The 15,496-nt window shown below is 56.1% G+C and overlaps 1 protein-coding gene across 2 annotated transcripts; it reads right to left on the reverse strand.

The window, feature by feature from the left end:
• Positions 1 to 150: 150 nt before the first annotated feature.
• TBXA2R (thromboxane A2 receptor) lies at positions 151 to 10,743 on the reverse strand. Of its 2 annotated transcripts, XM_067734307.1 has the most exons (4): positions 10,194 to 10,743; positions 5,544 to 5,773; positions 4,905 to 5,402; positions 151 to 907 (listed from the first exon to the last, which is right to left on the reverse strand). In XM_067734307.1, the coding sequence occupies exons 2-4, from the start codon at positions 5,688 to 5,690 to the stop codon at positions 662 to 664; spliced, it is 891 nt and encodes a 296-aa protein (XP_067590408.1). In that variant the 5' UTR covers positions 5,691 to 5,773; positions 10,194 to 10,743; the 3' UTR covers positions 151 to 661. The 2 variants fall into 2 exon arrangements, with proteins under 2 accessions (XP_067590408.1, XP_067590407.1); XM_067734306.1 differs by having other exon boundaries at positions 4,905 to 5,773.
• Positions 10,744 to 15,496: the final 4,753 nt, after the last annotated feature.

Below are 15,496 nucleotides of genomic sequence, written 5' to 3' on the forward strand. Positions count from 1 at the left end.
TAAAGTGCTTAGGGAAGACTCAATAAAGGAAGTGGGGAGAGGAGCCGGAAGCCAGCCCAACCTCTTGGGGCTTCCACAGCCCCCCAGTCCTGCTTGGCTGCCACACGGTTGGATAGGAATATTGATACAAGAAACTTCAATAATTGACGATTTCAGAGCCAAAAGAGATTATATTTTGGCAAGAGAGGGAGTCTCTTGCCCGTTCTCATTCAACCTTTTCTAGACAGAGCCTTCTCAAATTGGGCTGTCAAAGGGAATCAACTGTACCCCAGTAAGCAGGTCATATTCAGGGGTCAGAGGGGGTCAGAGTCCCCCATTTCTGGAGGATTTCTGCAAGGGGAGGCTTACAAGTCTGCTTTCCTCCAGACACCATCCCAGCATTGCCCACACCCTTCCTGGGATTGGGAGGGGCCTCTGAGTGGGGAGGGGCGGAGAGAGGGGAGGGGCTTTGGAAAGGGGAGTCAGGGAAGAGTTGGAGGGTCCCCAGGGATGATGGAAGACAGCACACAATCCTGCCACTCAAACTGTCCATCCTGCACTCCTGGCTCCTGGACTTCCGAACAGGCAGATGCGACTGACAGGGAGGACAAAGTTTAGATGGGGGACATGCTGGCAGGGTGCTCTGTCCTTCCAGAGCTGCCCCCGACGTCCAGCCCTGGCCCTACTGCATCGTGGACCTGCGGGTGAGCTGGGGTTGCAGGGAGAGAGACCTGGGCCGGGTACTGAGGCGAGGGTGGAGGCGCCGGATCACCACCCGGCGAAACAGGATGTACACCCAGGGGTCGAGGATCTGGTTCCAGGTGGCCACGCGCAGGTAGATAAGCAGCTGCTTCTCGGTGGCTCGGGACAGCTGCCCAGTCGGGCTCATGGCAGGCGGGCTCCGCAGCACCGTCTGGGCGATAAAGACCTGCGGGGGGAGGGGTGTGTGTGCGTGTGGCCAGAGCGGTCAGCCGGGGGCCAGGCCGGCCACCAGCCCTGCCCTCCACCAGTACCCGCCCGGGCCACCTGCCATCCACCGAGACCCCGTGCTGATTTTGTCCCCGAGGTGCTGTGTGACCCCGGGAGAGCTGCCTGACCTCTCTGAGCTTCAGCTGATGTGGCCGAAAAATAGCACACTTTTCCTGCTCCTCTCCTGGGCACAATTAAACGTGGTGGACAAGAGGACTTGCAGGTGCGAGCAGGTGGAATCACTGTGACTGCCAGTTTTATTATTCTGTCAAACATTTATATTTTATACAAATTTTATAATATAATATCAAATTATGGTATAAAATTGTATATTAAATAATTAAATTTTATGTTGTTTAAGTCAGTTTATATTATATTAAAATTTATAGTTTATAAAATTTTATGTTAAATAATTTTTGTTAAATTCTTATATTAAATCACTTTAATATATTTTATTAAATATTGGATTTTATATTTAATATTATACTATATAATGTAATAAGGTATTTACAGATTATCATAGAATATAATTAATTACCTAATAATTAATATATTGTTAATTATAACTATTATATATAGTTATGTTATATATATTATATAGTATTTAAAGTTATATATGTAATTATATAATATATAACATAATTATAAGGATGTGACTATATATTACATAATGATTGATATAATTATTAAGTATTAATTAATAATATGTAATTATAGCTATGTTATATCGTATTTAAAAATTACATAATATATATTATATAATGATTGATATATTATTAAGTATGAATGAATAATATATAACTACAGTTATATGTTATATAGTATTTAACAGTTATATAATATATAACTATATATTATATGATTGATATAATTGTTAAATATTAAGTAATAATATGTAATTATAGTTATATGTTATACAGTATTTAAAAATTATATAATGATTGATATAATTATTAATTCTAATCTAATTAATTATAATTATTATATTTCATAATTATAATCAAATTTATACTATAGTTAATATAATTATATTCATATTGTATTGCATGTATTATACTAAAAGAAATTTTTTCTTTTTTTTTTGGCTGCACCATACAGCTTGCGGGATCTTAGTTCCCTGACCAGGGATTGAACCTGTGCCCTCAGCAGTGTAAGTGCAGAGTCCTAACCACTGGACCGCTAGGAAATTCCCCCACAATTATTATTTTAAAATTGTTTCCTGAGCACCTAGTATGCTGGGCAATTCTGGGGACACTGCAGTGGCCAAGACAGACCCAGGTCCCACTTGCACAGGTTCACAGGTTCACAGCCCCATTAGGACATGTGACCAGGTGGTTGCAGCTTGGCGGTGGGAGTGGGGGTGACCTAGCAGTGATGGAGGCACCGTTGGAGCCCAGAGTAGGAGCCTGACCGGGCTTGGGAGAGGTAACCAGATGGCGAATAGGAGTTTCCCAGGTGAGTTTGAAGGAAGTGTCTGTGGGCCTTTCTTCTGGGACAATAGGGAGCTATGGGAGGTTTTAGAGCAGGAGTTGCCTCATGGGCCAAATCTGGCCTGCCACCTGTTTTTGTTTTGCTTTGTTTGCTTTATTTTTGCCTTTTTGGTTTGTTGTTTTGCTAAGAATGTTTTTACATGTGTCAATGGTGAGAGAAAAAAATTAGAAAGCATATTTTGGGGGTTTTTAAATTTAAAAATATTTTTATTTTTTATTTTTTGGCCATGTCACGCAGCATGCTCAACTAGGGATCGAACCCACACCCCCTGCAGTGGAAGCACGGAGTCTTAACCACTGGGCCACCAGGGTAGAGGCCTAGACAGCATATTTTGTGACGTGACAATGACATGAAATTCAAGTTTCAGAGTCCGTAAATGAAGTCCTATTGGTGCACAGCCACGCCCGTTTGTTTCCATGTAGCTTTCATGCCACAGCAGCAGAGCTGCGTCGTTGTCACAGAGACTGTGTTTAAAGGGTTTACTATATGGCCTTTTAGGAAAAACTTTGCTGCCCAAGGGGACCAGGAATCGTTTAATGATTCAGTGATTCTACCTAGGATGCCTTCCTGGTTTTTACCTAACAGTTCAACTTCTATTTATCCTACAAAGCCTCAGTTCCAATGGCTCAGAGCAGGGCAGGGCTCATCCTGGCTATTTCAAGAGAGTCAAGGCTGGAGGGCAGGGAGAAAGAAGAGGCTGAGACAGATCCTTGTCAGGGACCTCTTGGTGAAGGTGACATTTGAGGTAAGACATGGAGGAGTGAGGGAGTGATCCATGTGGAGATCTGGGGTGGGGGAAAGCATTCCAGGCAGAGGGTACAGCCCAGTGCAAAGGTCCTGGGGCAGGACCGGGCCTGGCATGTTGGAGGAACAGCCAGGAGGTCCATGTGTCTGGAGCAGAGTGAGCGAGGGGGAGAGAGGGAGGAGGGGAGGGCAGGGAGGGGACGGGGCAGGTCGTGCAGGGCCTTGTGGGTGGCAGGGAGGACTTGGGCTTTTACCCTGAGGGAGGTGGGAGCCCTGGAGGGCTGTGGGCAGAGGGGGGACCTGACTCAGGTGCTCACAGGCACCGTCTAGATGCTGCTCGATAAACAATAATGATAATAATTACAAGTGAATATAGAAATGGGCTCAGCTCGACACAGATGTAGAGAATAAACGTATGGACACCAAGTGGGTAGAGTGGCGGGGTGGGGCGGCAGTGGTGGGATGCACTGGGAGATAGGGATTGACATACATACACTAATATGTATAAAATAGATAACTAGTGAGAACCTGCTGCATAAAATAAATAAAACAAAATACAAAGAAAGAAATGGCCTCAGCTCTATGAGACCAGGCCTGGGAGGGACACCCCAGGTACAGAACAGAAGCACATTTCTCAGCCGGAAGCATCATCCTGTAACTGCCACTCCCCTGGGACCCATCAGTGCCTGCAGCTTCACGTATCACAAAAAAAATTATGTTCCTTTCTTTTTTTTTCCCACCACTGACACACGTAAAAACATTCTTAGCAAAACAAAGCAAACCAAATTTGCAATCTTCCTATCCCACAGGTTTAGCTTTTGTTTTAGCCCTTATCACCTCCTAATATCTACCACTTCACTTACTTATATACTGTTTATTTTCTGTCTTCCCCACGGCCTAAGAGTTCCAGGAAGTCAGGCAGTTTTGTCAGCTTTGTTCCCTGTGCAGTGCCTAGACCAGAGCCAGCAACACACTCATAGCTCAGTGAATGTTTGTTGAAGGAACCAATGAACAAATGAGTTCATGTCATCATCCTGACAGTCACTCTGAGAGGCTGGCACCTTTTTAGTCATCCCCATAATAGGGGGAGATTGAGGCTGGAAGAGATTGAGGCTGGAGATTGACCCGTAGCCAGAGTCATATGATAAGTCCTTGTTGGATGTGGGCTGGAAACCAAGTATCTGATTCCAGTCTCCAGACTTGTCGCCATACAGTCAGAAATGGAAAAATAACCACTCCAAGCGGCCAATTACATCAATCAGTGGAAGGACTTCAGCAAGCTCCCCTGACTCAGGGAAGATCTGTGCAAGGCTAGGGTCCAGCCCAGAACTAGGCACAAAGTAGAAATGATTCAGTAATTGTACCTGGAATGTCCTCCCTGCTTTTCTCTGGCAGGTAAACCCCTCTTCATCCTTCAAAACCCCAGCTCCAATGCCCCTCTTCCAGAAAGCCTTCCCTGATATCCCAGGGAGAGCCTGGGAGCCCTTCCCTGGGCATCTCAGTCCCAGGACACTGCCTCTGCCCCAGTCCTGCCCCCAGTTTGGGATTATCTGTGTCTTGCTCATGGGTTCCTCAAGGAAGGACCCTTGAACACTGGGGTCATGCCCACATTTTCTTGGGCGGACGAGAATCTGAGGGTTATGAATTCATTCGGGAGGAACCGAGGCCCAGTCACCAAGGGTGGGTGGGAGACCCCGGCAGCCCCTGCCCCCGCCACTCACCAGCAGCGGCATCCAGCAGATGCTGGCCACCACCATGATGCCCGTGAGCTGAGCCATCATCTCGACCTCGCAGTCCCGTGGGCGCTGCTGGGCGGCCTCCTGCCCGTGGTAGACGTGGCACAGGGTGGCCACGCTGATCGTGTTGAGCAGGAAGGAGAGCCCCACCGAGAGGCTGCCAAGGAGGGTGAAGAGCAAACCGAAGGCCACATCCCCTGGCTCGGCACCGAGTGTGAGGAAGCACCAGGAGCCCGGGTACTGCACGGTGTAGCGACCCACACCCAGCAGGGGCAGCAGGCCCAGCGCCAGCGCGGCGGCCCACACCAGCCCCACCGTGGTCCAGGCCCGGCGCTGCGAGGAGGCTGCGGGCCGTGAGAAGGGCCGGGTGATGCCCAGGTAGCGCTCCGAGGCCATGGCGGCCCCCAGCAGCAGCGGGCACAGGCCAAAAAAGACCATGATGACGCCCATGAAGTGGCAGAGGCTGCAACCAGGGTCCACGGCCTGCCAGTCAAAGAGGGCGGCGTGCTGGGACACCACGATGGTGCCAGTGACCAGCAGCCCCATGAAGTCAGTGATGACCAGGCCGCAGAGGAAGGTCAGGAAGGAGGATCGCGCATGGGAGCTGCCCTGCCGCGCACTCACCAGCACACTCAACGCCAGCAGGTTGGAGGCCAGGCCCACCAGGCAGAAGGAGGCCGCGAACCAGGGGGAGGCGATCAGGCGCCGTTCCTCCAGCGTGATGTTTGTTGGCCGCAAACAGGGCCCCAGAGAACTGCCATTGGGCCACATGGCGCCAGAGCGGAGTGGGGAGGGTCACCACCCCATCAGGCCAAGGCTGCAGGTGGGGTGGACTGGCACTGGCTCAGGCACACCTGGGGAGGGTGGTGGCGGAAGAGAAGATTTGCTGGTGACATTCTGCATTTTAGTCTGAGCAGCCCTGGTGAACTCCTACACAACCTTCAATGCCCCAGCTCAAATATCCCCTCCTATAGGAAGCCTTTCCTGACCTATCTCACTCCCTACTCAGTAAGTATTACTATTACTACTATGACTAGCTCCAGCCCTGTCCTGCCCAGGCTCAGTGACCCTCAAGGGTGAGGATCAGTTCTGTCTCCTCTGGGAACCCTGAAAGACACCAGTTAGTATTTGCCACGTCTCAGAGAAGGGCTGAGAAGCCCCAGTTTGAATTCCAGCCCTCGTACCCACTGTGTGACCCCAGGCAAATGATTTCTTCTCTCTAAACTTCCATTTCCCTGCTGGTCATCCATCTGAGCCCTTGGTGGACTGCAGAAACCAGAACAGATTTCAGCTATCGTAAAACAGGACACACCCAGTGTGGGGAGGGCAGCTGGCTGGTGGCCAGAGGTCGCTGGTTCTCGAGCAGGCTCCAAGGTCAGCCTTGTGGGTCACAATTTCTCTTGAAATTGTGGGAGAAACCCGGCCCCATTGGTGTTTTAGGGAGAGCCTTCCTCACATGCTGGAATCGTGTAGATTCTTTTTTTCCCCCGTTTTTGTTTAATAAGAAATAAACCCAGAAATCCAGTTCCATCTGTGAGCAAAACTCAGGTCATGTGGAGCAGCAGGATCCCTAGGGACGGGCTATAAACAATAGGAGGAGGGTAATGGGCTATAAACTACCCTGTGTGGGGCTGGGGGAGAAAATTGGAGAGACATATGGGTCTGACTGCCTCGGGTGTGGACGAATCAGCCAGATATGGGGACGTCGAGTAGAAATAAAATGAGACCATTCAAAAGCCAGCTTCCAGGGGCTTCCCTGGTAGTCCAGTGGGTAAGACTCCGTGCTCCCAATGCAGGGGTCCTGGGTTCAATCCCTGGTCGGGGAACTAGATCCCACATGCATGACGCAACTGAAGAGTTACATGCCGCAACTAAGAGTCCACATGCCACAACTAAGAAGTCTGCATTCTGCAACTAAGAAGTCCGCATGCCGCAACTATTCCCCAAAAGGACACAGCAGGGAGGGCGTAAGGTCACCCAGGGGGCCGGCACCCCACCCTGGGCGCACGCCACGAGCCATCCTTGTGCTGGCAGGGAGGGGGCACTGGGTGGCAGGATCAGAGTGGGCAAAGGTGGGGAGGCAGGACCATGGGAGGCACAGATGGCCCAGGCAGTTAAAGCTCAGAAAGGTCCTCTTATGGTCCCCATTTTGCAAAGGCAGGGAACCTGAGGCACAGAGAGGTTAAATAACTAATCCAAAGTCACACAGCCTAGCCGGGGTGGATCTGAGATTTAAACTCGGGCCTCATTACATACAAATGTGTGTAATTGAGTCAAAGGCCTGCGAGTCAGGTGGAGGCTGGTGGGAGGTGGGTGTGGAGGGTCACCATCATCGGAATTTTCCTTGATGAAAAACAGATCGAATTTTTCTAGGGAATTCCCTGGCGGCCCAGTGGTTAAGACTCCGAGCTTTCACTGCCGAGGGCATGGGTTCAGTCCCTGGTCAGGGAACTAAGATCCTGCAAGCTGTGCAGCTCAGCCAAACAAGACAGACAAAAAACACACCAACCAAACAAACAAAAAAAAGGGATAGAATTTTTCTAAAAAGTTGGTCAGACTGGATTCGAACACTGACTTTGCCACGAACCCTGAGGGGAGTCAAGCCCCCGCTCTGAGTCTCAGTCTCCCTTCCTATAAGATGGGGCGGATGATGAGAATGACTTCGTCTGTGCCCAGGGCTAAGCCCACGCAGGCGCTCCATTCGTGCTGGCCCTGAGCCCATGCCTGTGACCCGGCCTCAGCAGTGAGCGTGCTCGCTACCCCCTCACTCCCCATCTCATTAATTCAGCTCAGCAACTCCTCATTGAGCCTCATAAATTATCCAGCTCCTGCTGGCCAGCTCCACAGAGCTTCCCTCCCAGGCTGAGAGCCAAGGCCACTGCCACTTCGATGGGGGCGGGGCCTGGAGACGGAAACCTGAACCCCAGAGGGGTGGGGGCTTTCCACGGTGCTCGGCCATCTGAGCCCTCCACTCCCCGGCAGGGGTGTGCTCTTTGCCATCTCAGATTTGGCCTGCACTTGGATTCCCCCTGGGGCGGGGCGCTTGCTCCCTCCCTCCCTGGAGAGCTGGCAATGCGCTGTTTCTAAACATTCCTGGGGACTCAGGGCTGTGCCTGCAGTCACTGCCCCTGCCTCAGCCCTGAGTGACCGCCAGCTCCTCCCAGGTCTCATGGTCTCCTGGTTCCCCACCCTTGCGCGGGAGCTTATGCACCGGGGACACACACCCCGTGTCTGCCTCGTCTCCCATGTCTGGGAACAAGCCTGTGGCCCAGGGCCTTTGGCCTGGGGGAGGCTGGAAACTGGCACCACTCCCTCTGGCCCCAGCCGGCGGTTTCCAGTCCCCCCGAGGGGTTCAGGTGAGAGCGGGCAGCTCAAGTTCCCCAGGCAAGCGGGCCAGAGGGGCACCTGGCGAGGCCTCCCTTCCCCTCCCACATTGGCCGGGAGGGCTGGCAGGGCCCCCACCCTGCAGGGGACCGTGCTCTTCTCAGTCCGAGGGCCATAAGCACCACGGTGTGGCCCTTGGGGGAAGTGCTCTCCCTCTCTGTGCCTCAAAAGAAACATGGACCCCAGATTTGCTGGACAAACCCAGGATTCCATGGCCCGAGAGTGGGGAGGTTTGGACTTTGAAGGTCCCGGGTTCTGGAATTCTAACGAGTTCCCAGTTCTGGAAGCTGAAGGCCCCAAGAATCTAGAATTTCAAGGGGCTGAGGTTCCAGAACTTTGACGGGAATTTGGTTGGGTCCTGGGTTCCAGAAATCTCTCTCGGGTCCTGGCTCCTCTCTGGAGGATGGACTTTCAGTGCTCCCTCAGCCTCCCTCGGTGAGGCTGGGAGGGATCCATCCACCGCTGTCCCACAGGCCTGTGCGCTGGGTTGGGCTCGGGCACCAGGCTGGTCCTCCCTCCGCCCACCATGGTGGCCCCGATGGAATGTGGTCTTTGGTTCCCAAGGGCCAGGCCCCTCCTCTGCCTGAAGGTCCGTCATCACCTCTGCCTCATTCTTCTCCTGCTTCTGTGATCCATCCGTCTTTCAACAAGTCCCTCTTCCTCTTGACACACCACCACCTGGCCTGCCCGGCCTGCCTGTCCTCACGCCATGGACCCACCCAGCCTCCCCCAAGGGTGACGGTGACCTCAGACAAACTCGGACTGGAGCCCGCAATCTGCCACTGCCCAGCTGGGGGCTCGACCTTGCTGAGTCTCAGTTTCCCCCTCTGTGAAATGGGGATAACAAGGACACCGACTCGCCTGCTGGCATTCTGGCTGGTCTTCCCAGGCCTGACCTGCTCCTGCCACTGAGACTTTGCCCCCTCTGTGCCCCCCATCCCCACCCCGCCTGGTGCACCCTTCCTGCTTCCTGGCTGTGCTCACAGCTCATCTCCTGGCTGCGTGCATGGGGCAGCCAGGTGGGAGCCCTGATGCTCTGTGTGACCTTGGCCCACTTCCACGTTTCCTAAGTCCTTTAATGCTGCCCAGGTGACAAACGACGATGTCCTCTGGCATGAAAGTGCAGGGACCAGGCCAATCTCTGCATCAGTTCCTGCCCTTACCCGATGCAGACCTGCACGCCTGAGGGTGTGGACGCCCTCCACGCCCTTGTGCAGCCACAGACGCCCACACAGACACAAACGCTTACATGCAGGGCCACTGTCAGTCCCCAGGCCCACCCCTGCCTTCCCCCACCACAAGACTCAATTTCCGGGAACTTTTCCTGTTTGTGACAGCAGCCAAGCCCCCACCCCAGAGGCATCACAGTCAGCCTGCCTGGGTTGGAGCTGAGCCTTGGCCCGGACTCACACGGTCCCTCCCTGTGAGCCTCAGTTTCCTTATCTGTCCAGTGGGTGTCCCCAAGCACCAGCGGGGGACGGATGGGTGATGAAGGGACAGGACCCAAGCCAGGCGGCCAGTGGTTAATGATGGGCACAACTCCGAGTGTGCACACAGACACACAACCAACCAGACGTGTGCTCACACTCACAGCCACAGCCAGCACCCTGGCTCCCTCCCCGGCTGTAGTGGCACCACAGGACACGGAATGGCCGGGCACAGACCCAGGGAAACCCACACACAAAGTACATCCTCCGCCACACTGGCCACAGAGGCACACACAGGTGCCCAGGGCCGGTAGCACTCCAGGCACGGGACCCAAGCTCACCAATGCCCCGGAACACCCAGCACCTGGCAATTGTCACCGCCCACGGTGAAACACCCACAGCAGGGCGGGTCACCGCAGGATACACCCAAGGCACACCTGCCCACTCACGCCCCGCCCCTAACCTGATGACCAATTGTCCTCAGCAGGCGATGGTCGATGGGGCGTACAGGGGTAGCCAGCCGCGCAGCCGCGTCCCGGCGGACCTGCGGGTGCCGGGCTGGAGGGGGGCGTGCGGAAGCGGAAGCAGGGCGGCTTCCGGGGCCCCTGAGGAAACTGAGTCACAGCGGGAGAACCACGCCGAGGACCCCGGCACTGCCACGTCGCGGCGGGACACAGATAGAGGGTGGGGCGGGGCGGGGTCCCGAGCCGCGGGAGGGGCGGCGAGGTCCCCTCCCGGCCTGGAGGGGGTTCGGCGGGGACTAAAAATAGCCCGGGGCTGGGGCTCCGTTCTGCGGCCGGCGCCCGTCTCTGCTAGTGTCTGTCTCCCATCAGCCCCTCCAGTCCCGCGCTGGCCACGCCCCTCCCGCCCGGGCCTGGCTGATGAGGGTCAGTGGGCGCGCCCTAGCCCAGCGGGGAAACCGCGAGGCCTCCTGGGGGAGGGGGCGCCCATGGGACCCCAGGGCCGTAGGGGCAGGGGCGGTGGCCGGGGTGGCCGGCGCCCTCTCCGGAGCCTCCGCCCGCTCCCCTCCCCCAAGCCCGCCCCAGCCAGGTCCCCTCCCGGCGCTCCGGCCGCCAAGCCCAGTGTTATTCACCGTCCGGGCTGCACCCGAGGATGAGAGGGGGCGGGGCGGGGGCGGGCCCGGCGGGCCCCGCTCCCCAGGGCGCCAGACCCCGACCCAGGGACCCAGGGCTCAGAGCTGGTGAACCCGGTGGGGTAGGGCCTGGAACACAGTAGGTGCCTCATCAATGTAGGGTCTGTCTGAGGCCCCTGCCCGGGCTGGGGGTAGAGGTGCAGGGACGTTTAGAGGGGAGAGGCGAGCACACTCTCCACCCAGGAGCTTCGTGGGCAGCCTGCTGAGACAGGCTTCTCGAGCAGGTGATCTGGGAGGGCTGTGGGTGGTGGCATTCTAGGGGGAGGGTCCTGTGAGGACACAGGCTGGCATTGGGGCCAGAGGAGGCAAAGCCCCCTGCAGAGCCGCCTGCGGTCCGGGTGGGGAGGTGTGCTTTCCCTCAGCCCCCGCAGTGCAGGGTGGGGAAGGATGCCCAGAGCCCGGCACTGCAGGCGTGATTGAGGATGAGCAGCGGGCTGGAAGCAGGGCTGGGGAATGTCTCCCCAGGAAGGATTGGCTTCCTTGGAAGCCCCCAGACTCACTCAGGGCTGTGGGCCAGGGTCTGATCAGCCCAAAGCCATGAAAGCAGAGGATGACCACCTGGGTACGGCTAGAGCAAAGGCATGGAGGCTGGACCGTGATGCAGGAAAGTGAGAAGCTCCTTAAAGGTCCTTCCTGCCCACAGTCCTTGGGCCTCAGGTGGGTGAAGGGGGTCCACGGGCCTGGGGCTGGCCTTCGAAGATGTGTGGAGGGCAGGGCTTGGGCATGGAGGGGTGGCCTTGGGCCTCCTTGGCGCTCAGTTAAGGCCTGGAGTGAGCCGGGGCTCTCTGGCTTGGCCTTGACCTCACCCTACCCAGTCCTCGGGGGCCTGGGAGGGGCACAGAGTATAGGCTCTGAGTGAGAAAGATGGACTCCTGCCCTGGCCCTGCTCTCCCCTCCATTGGGTCTACCCACTATCCTTCCGGCCTCTGCATCCCTCCAGATGGCACCTCCTCTGTTCCATCCCACTTAACCGTAACTTCTCTTCCTTGACAAGGAATCTCCCCAACTCCTATGCATCTGGCAGAGCCCTGGCTCCGAGGCCCTCTCCTCTGTAAAGCCTAGTTGTTCCAGGCAGTCTTGCCTCCCCCACCCCCTCCTTAAGGGCAACTCTGTGGCAGCCCATGTGGTAGAACAGGTAGACTAAACCTGACCTGCCCTCAAAGATCCCCCAGGCTGGAGAGAGAGAAAGCTGGATACAGACAGTCCCACTCTCCTGCGCTCAGGGCTGGGCCCAAGGAAGTGACAGGGCTTAGGTAGGAGCCCAGGAGGTGAGCCAGGAAGGCATCCTGGGGTGGGGGTAAGGGAGAAGGGACTGAGAACTGGGGCTTTGTGGAATGCGTAGGAGTTCCACAGGTCCAAGAGACGTGGCAGAAATTACACGTGCAAAACTTTGGAGGCAAGAGAGAACATGAGGCTTCGGGGAACTGTAAGGAGGGCAGACTTGGTGGGAAGAGGATGTGGGGCTGGGACTTCAGATGGAGTGGTGGGTGAGATGAAAGGGGACTGTTCCGGTCTCACTTCCTCTGGCCTGAGATAAGAAGGACAGTGCTCCTTCTGGAAAGTAGCCAGGGCAGGGGTCAGAGAAGCGCGCTTGACCTGCAATTAGCCTGGGTCTCACCACGACCCTGCAAGGCGGGGGGTAAAAATGCTCATTTTATAGATGGGGAAACTGAGGCCTGGAGGGCAGATAGGACGTGTCAAAGGCCACGTGTGGGTGGGATCTGAATATGAGTACTGGGCTTCCCCCACCTCCTGGGCTGGTGGCTGGGGGTCTCCTGGCCTCCGTTTCCCACCCCCCCCCACCCCCCACCCTGCTCATAGGGCACACGGGAGTCGTGGGAGGGGTTGAGATGGCCTGGGGCTCCAGATGGTGGGAACAGAGACCAGGTTCAGGACGTGCCCCCCCACCCCCCCCACCCCGGGCCATGGCTGTGGTTTCCTGTGGGAGCCAGGCAGAGAGCATCTATTCTTAGCTTCACTCACAGCCCAGGGCAGGAAGAGGCTGGGGTGGGGGTTGGGGACAATCTGAGGGACACTGGGTGGATGCTGGGCTGGGGCTGTGTCATGGGGCAGCTGGGTGGGGTGATGTGCCTCCAGTCTGCCTGAGGGGTCTTCCTGACACTCAACTTGTGCCCTGCCCAGCTTACTCACCCTCTATGGCTCCCCAGTGCCCTGGGAAAGAGTACAGCAGCTGGACTTGCATTCGGCCCTGCCCTGGGCGCACCTGTTGCCTTTTCCTCTGCAAGGCAGGCCCCACCCTCCTTCTCTGCCCGGCAGCCCCGTCCTCCCAGGCCCAGAACGGGCATCCCTCCCCTCCTCCAGGGAGCCTTCAGTGTCCCTTCTGGGGCCCCCCAGACTCAGTGCCTCCCCTGCCCTACCCTGACTCCTTGCCTGGAGGGCGACTGAGCCCAGCTCTCCTCCCTCTGGGCGGGGGCTCCTGGCTAAACACGTGCCCAGCGAGTCGGGGTCACAGCCACCTTGTTCCCCCTGCTCAGAGCCACCACCTCCCTTGGGTAGACTCCCTGCCTGGATTGCAGGAGGGGCGTAAGGAGGAACCAGGATGCTGGGGCTGGGAGGACTCCTCGGGGGGCAGGTGGGGAAACAGGCTGGGAATGGGAGGTTGGAGAAACTCGGGTTCTAACCCTGACTGCTGCTTTCTAGGCTTGAAAACATGTGCCTCTGTGAGCCTGTTTCCTCAAATGGACACAAGCGCTGTCATGCAGGGCTGGCGTGAGGTCCACAAAACACAGGCTAAAGGCCAGGCTATTGCAGCCACACAGAGCCTGTGCTCTGAGAACAGAACAAGGCCCGACCCATCTGGTGACCAAGCACCCTGCTAGGCGCGAAAGTGCCTCCCGGCTCTGCCCCCGACTCAACCCTGCTCCCTGCTCCCGGGGCCTGTCCCACACTTGATGACAGTGGAGCAGGCCAGGGATTAATTGGTAGCGGCTGCCCAGAGGATTCTAAGAGTGCTCTGGCAATCAGCAATTGATTACTAATGTCTGTGGAGGGTTCCAAAGGGGATGGATATGGTCTGTGTTCTGCTCTAAAGGGTAGTCTTCATTCTGGACCAGGCTGGCTGGGTGGGACAGGGTCTGCAGTGGGGATTGGGCGTCCCATGACCAGATGCACTTCCCTGCCGAGTCCCCAAGCCCTGCTGTCTAGAACATGTTTACGGATGTATGAGCATGTGTGGGGTGGGGCAGGGCAGTGGAGGCCAGAGCTGAGCCAGAGGCTCCTGGGACATTGTTAAGTCGGGGTTGGTAGATGACCAGTGGCCTGGGGAGTGTCAGCCTCAGCGCTGGGGACACAGGGGCAGATTACTCTCTGTGGGGGGCCATCGTGGGCCCTGTGAGGTGTGGAACAGCATCCCTGGCCCCCACGCCGCGATGTCAGGAGCCCCCCAGATCATGACCAGCACAGATGTCCCCAGACGCCAATGAGCATTGTCCCCTGGCCTAGGTGAGCAGCTGCGCACCTCCTGGAGCGTTCAGAAGTACAGTCTCCTTCTGGGAGCTGAGGCCGGGGGTGGGGGACAAAGCGGGAGGAAGCCCTCAGACTGCGAGGGGCTCCCTGAGGAACTGTCACTGACTATCTTTAGGTGTGGTGGTGGTTTTCAAAAGGTCTTCTTGGCTGTTTAGTGCCTTAGTTGTGACAGATGTGCTGTGGTTACGTAAGGCGTTAACAATGGGGACAGCTGAGTGTGGGGTGCGGGAACACTAGACTATCTCTGCGGCATTTCTGAAAACCTAAACTTATTCCAAAATAAAATGTTTATTGAAAAGAAACATGCAATCTCACAAGTAGACCAATTAAATGAAAATAAACAAGATTCCCCCCCACCCCCCCACCTAAAAAAATCATTTTAGAGAAACAGCCTGAAACAGAAATGTTTCCAGATGAAATAGGGTATTTGGGCGAGGCTGTCTGAGGAGCTGGCAGCGGCCCTTCAGGCTTCTGACCACTTGAGGTTGGAAATGTCTCCGTAAGAAAATGCTAAAAGCAATCTGTTTCTGGGGTGGGCCCGCCTGGGGCACCGTTGACAGTCTATGACTGGGTGAGATATCGTACCTGCCAGGCCCTTGACTGCCCGTGTCTGAGACTTGCCAACAAGGAGGGCAGCCCTGTGGTGGCTGGGAAGTGGCTCTAGGAGCGCAGCCTTGAGGGACGCGCAGAGGCCCAGAGGCCCGATGGGGCGCCACGGCCGCACCCTGGGGGCTCCTGTGCTCGGTGGCTGTGGAAGGATGTTCCCAGACCTGATGGCGGGCGGTGACGCATCCTCCGTGCCCACTGGGCGGAGGCTGACCCCAGCCAGCACCAGGGGCGAGCTGGGGGACCACAGACGTCCCCGGATGGCCTCTCCGGGAACATGCACTCAAGGGCCTGGAGCCTGGGTCCTGAAGCCGCTGGCCATGTCCAGGGGCTGAGCAACGCCCTGCAAGCCCCCCAGAGCCCCGGTGATGCAGGGCCTGTTTCTTGGGTGGGGCTCAGCGTCAATCCAAGGACTGAGGTCTGGAGACGCCTGCTTGGTTCCCTGGGCTCTGAAAATCCCATCAGCAGCCCCTCCTGTGCGTCAATGCCCCAGGCCCGCCTGGTGGTGGGTCTCCTCAGCT

Source organism: Pseudorca crassidens, chromosome 3 (genome assembly GCF_039906515.1).
Source record: "Pseudorca crassidens isolate mPseCra1 chromosome 3, mPseCra1.hap1, whole genome shotgun sequence".
In the NCBI taxonomy this organism is placed as follows: Eukaryota; Metazoa; Chordata; class Mammalia; order Artiodactyla; family Delphinidae; genus Pseudorca; species Pseudorca crassidens.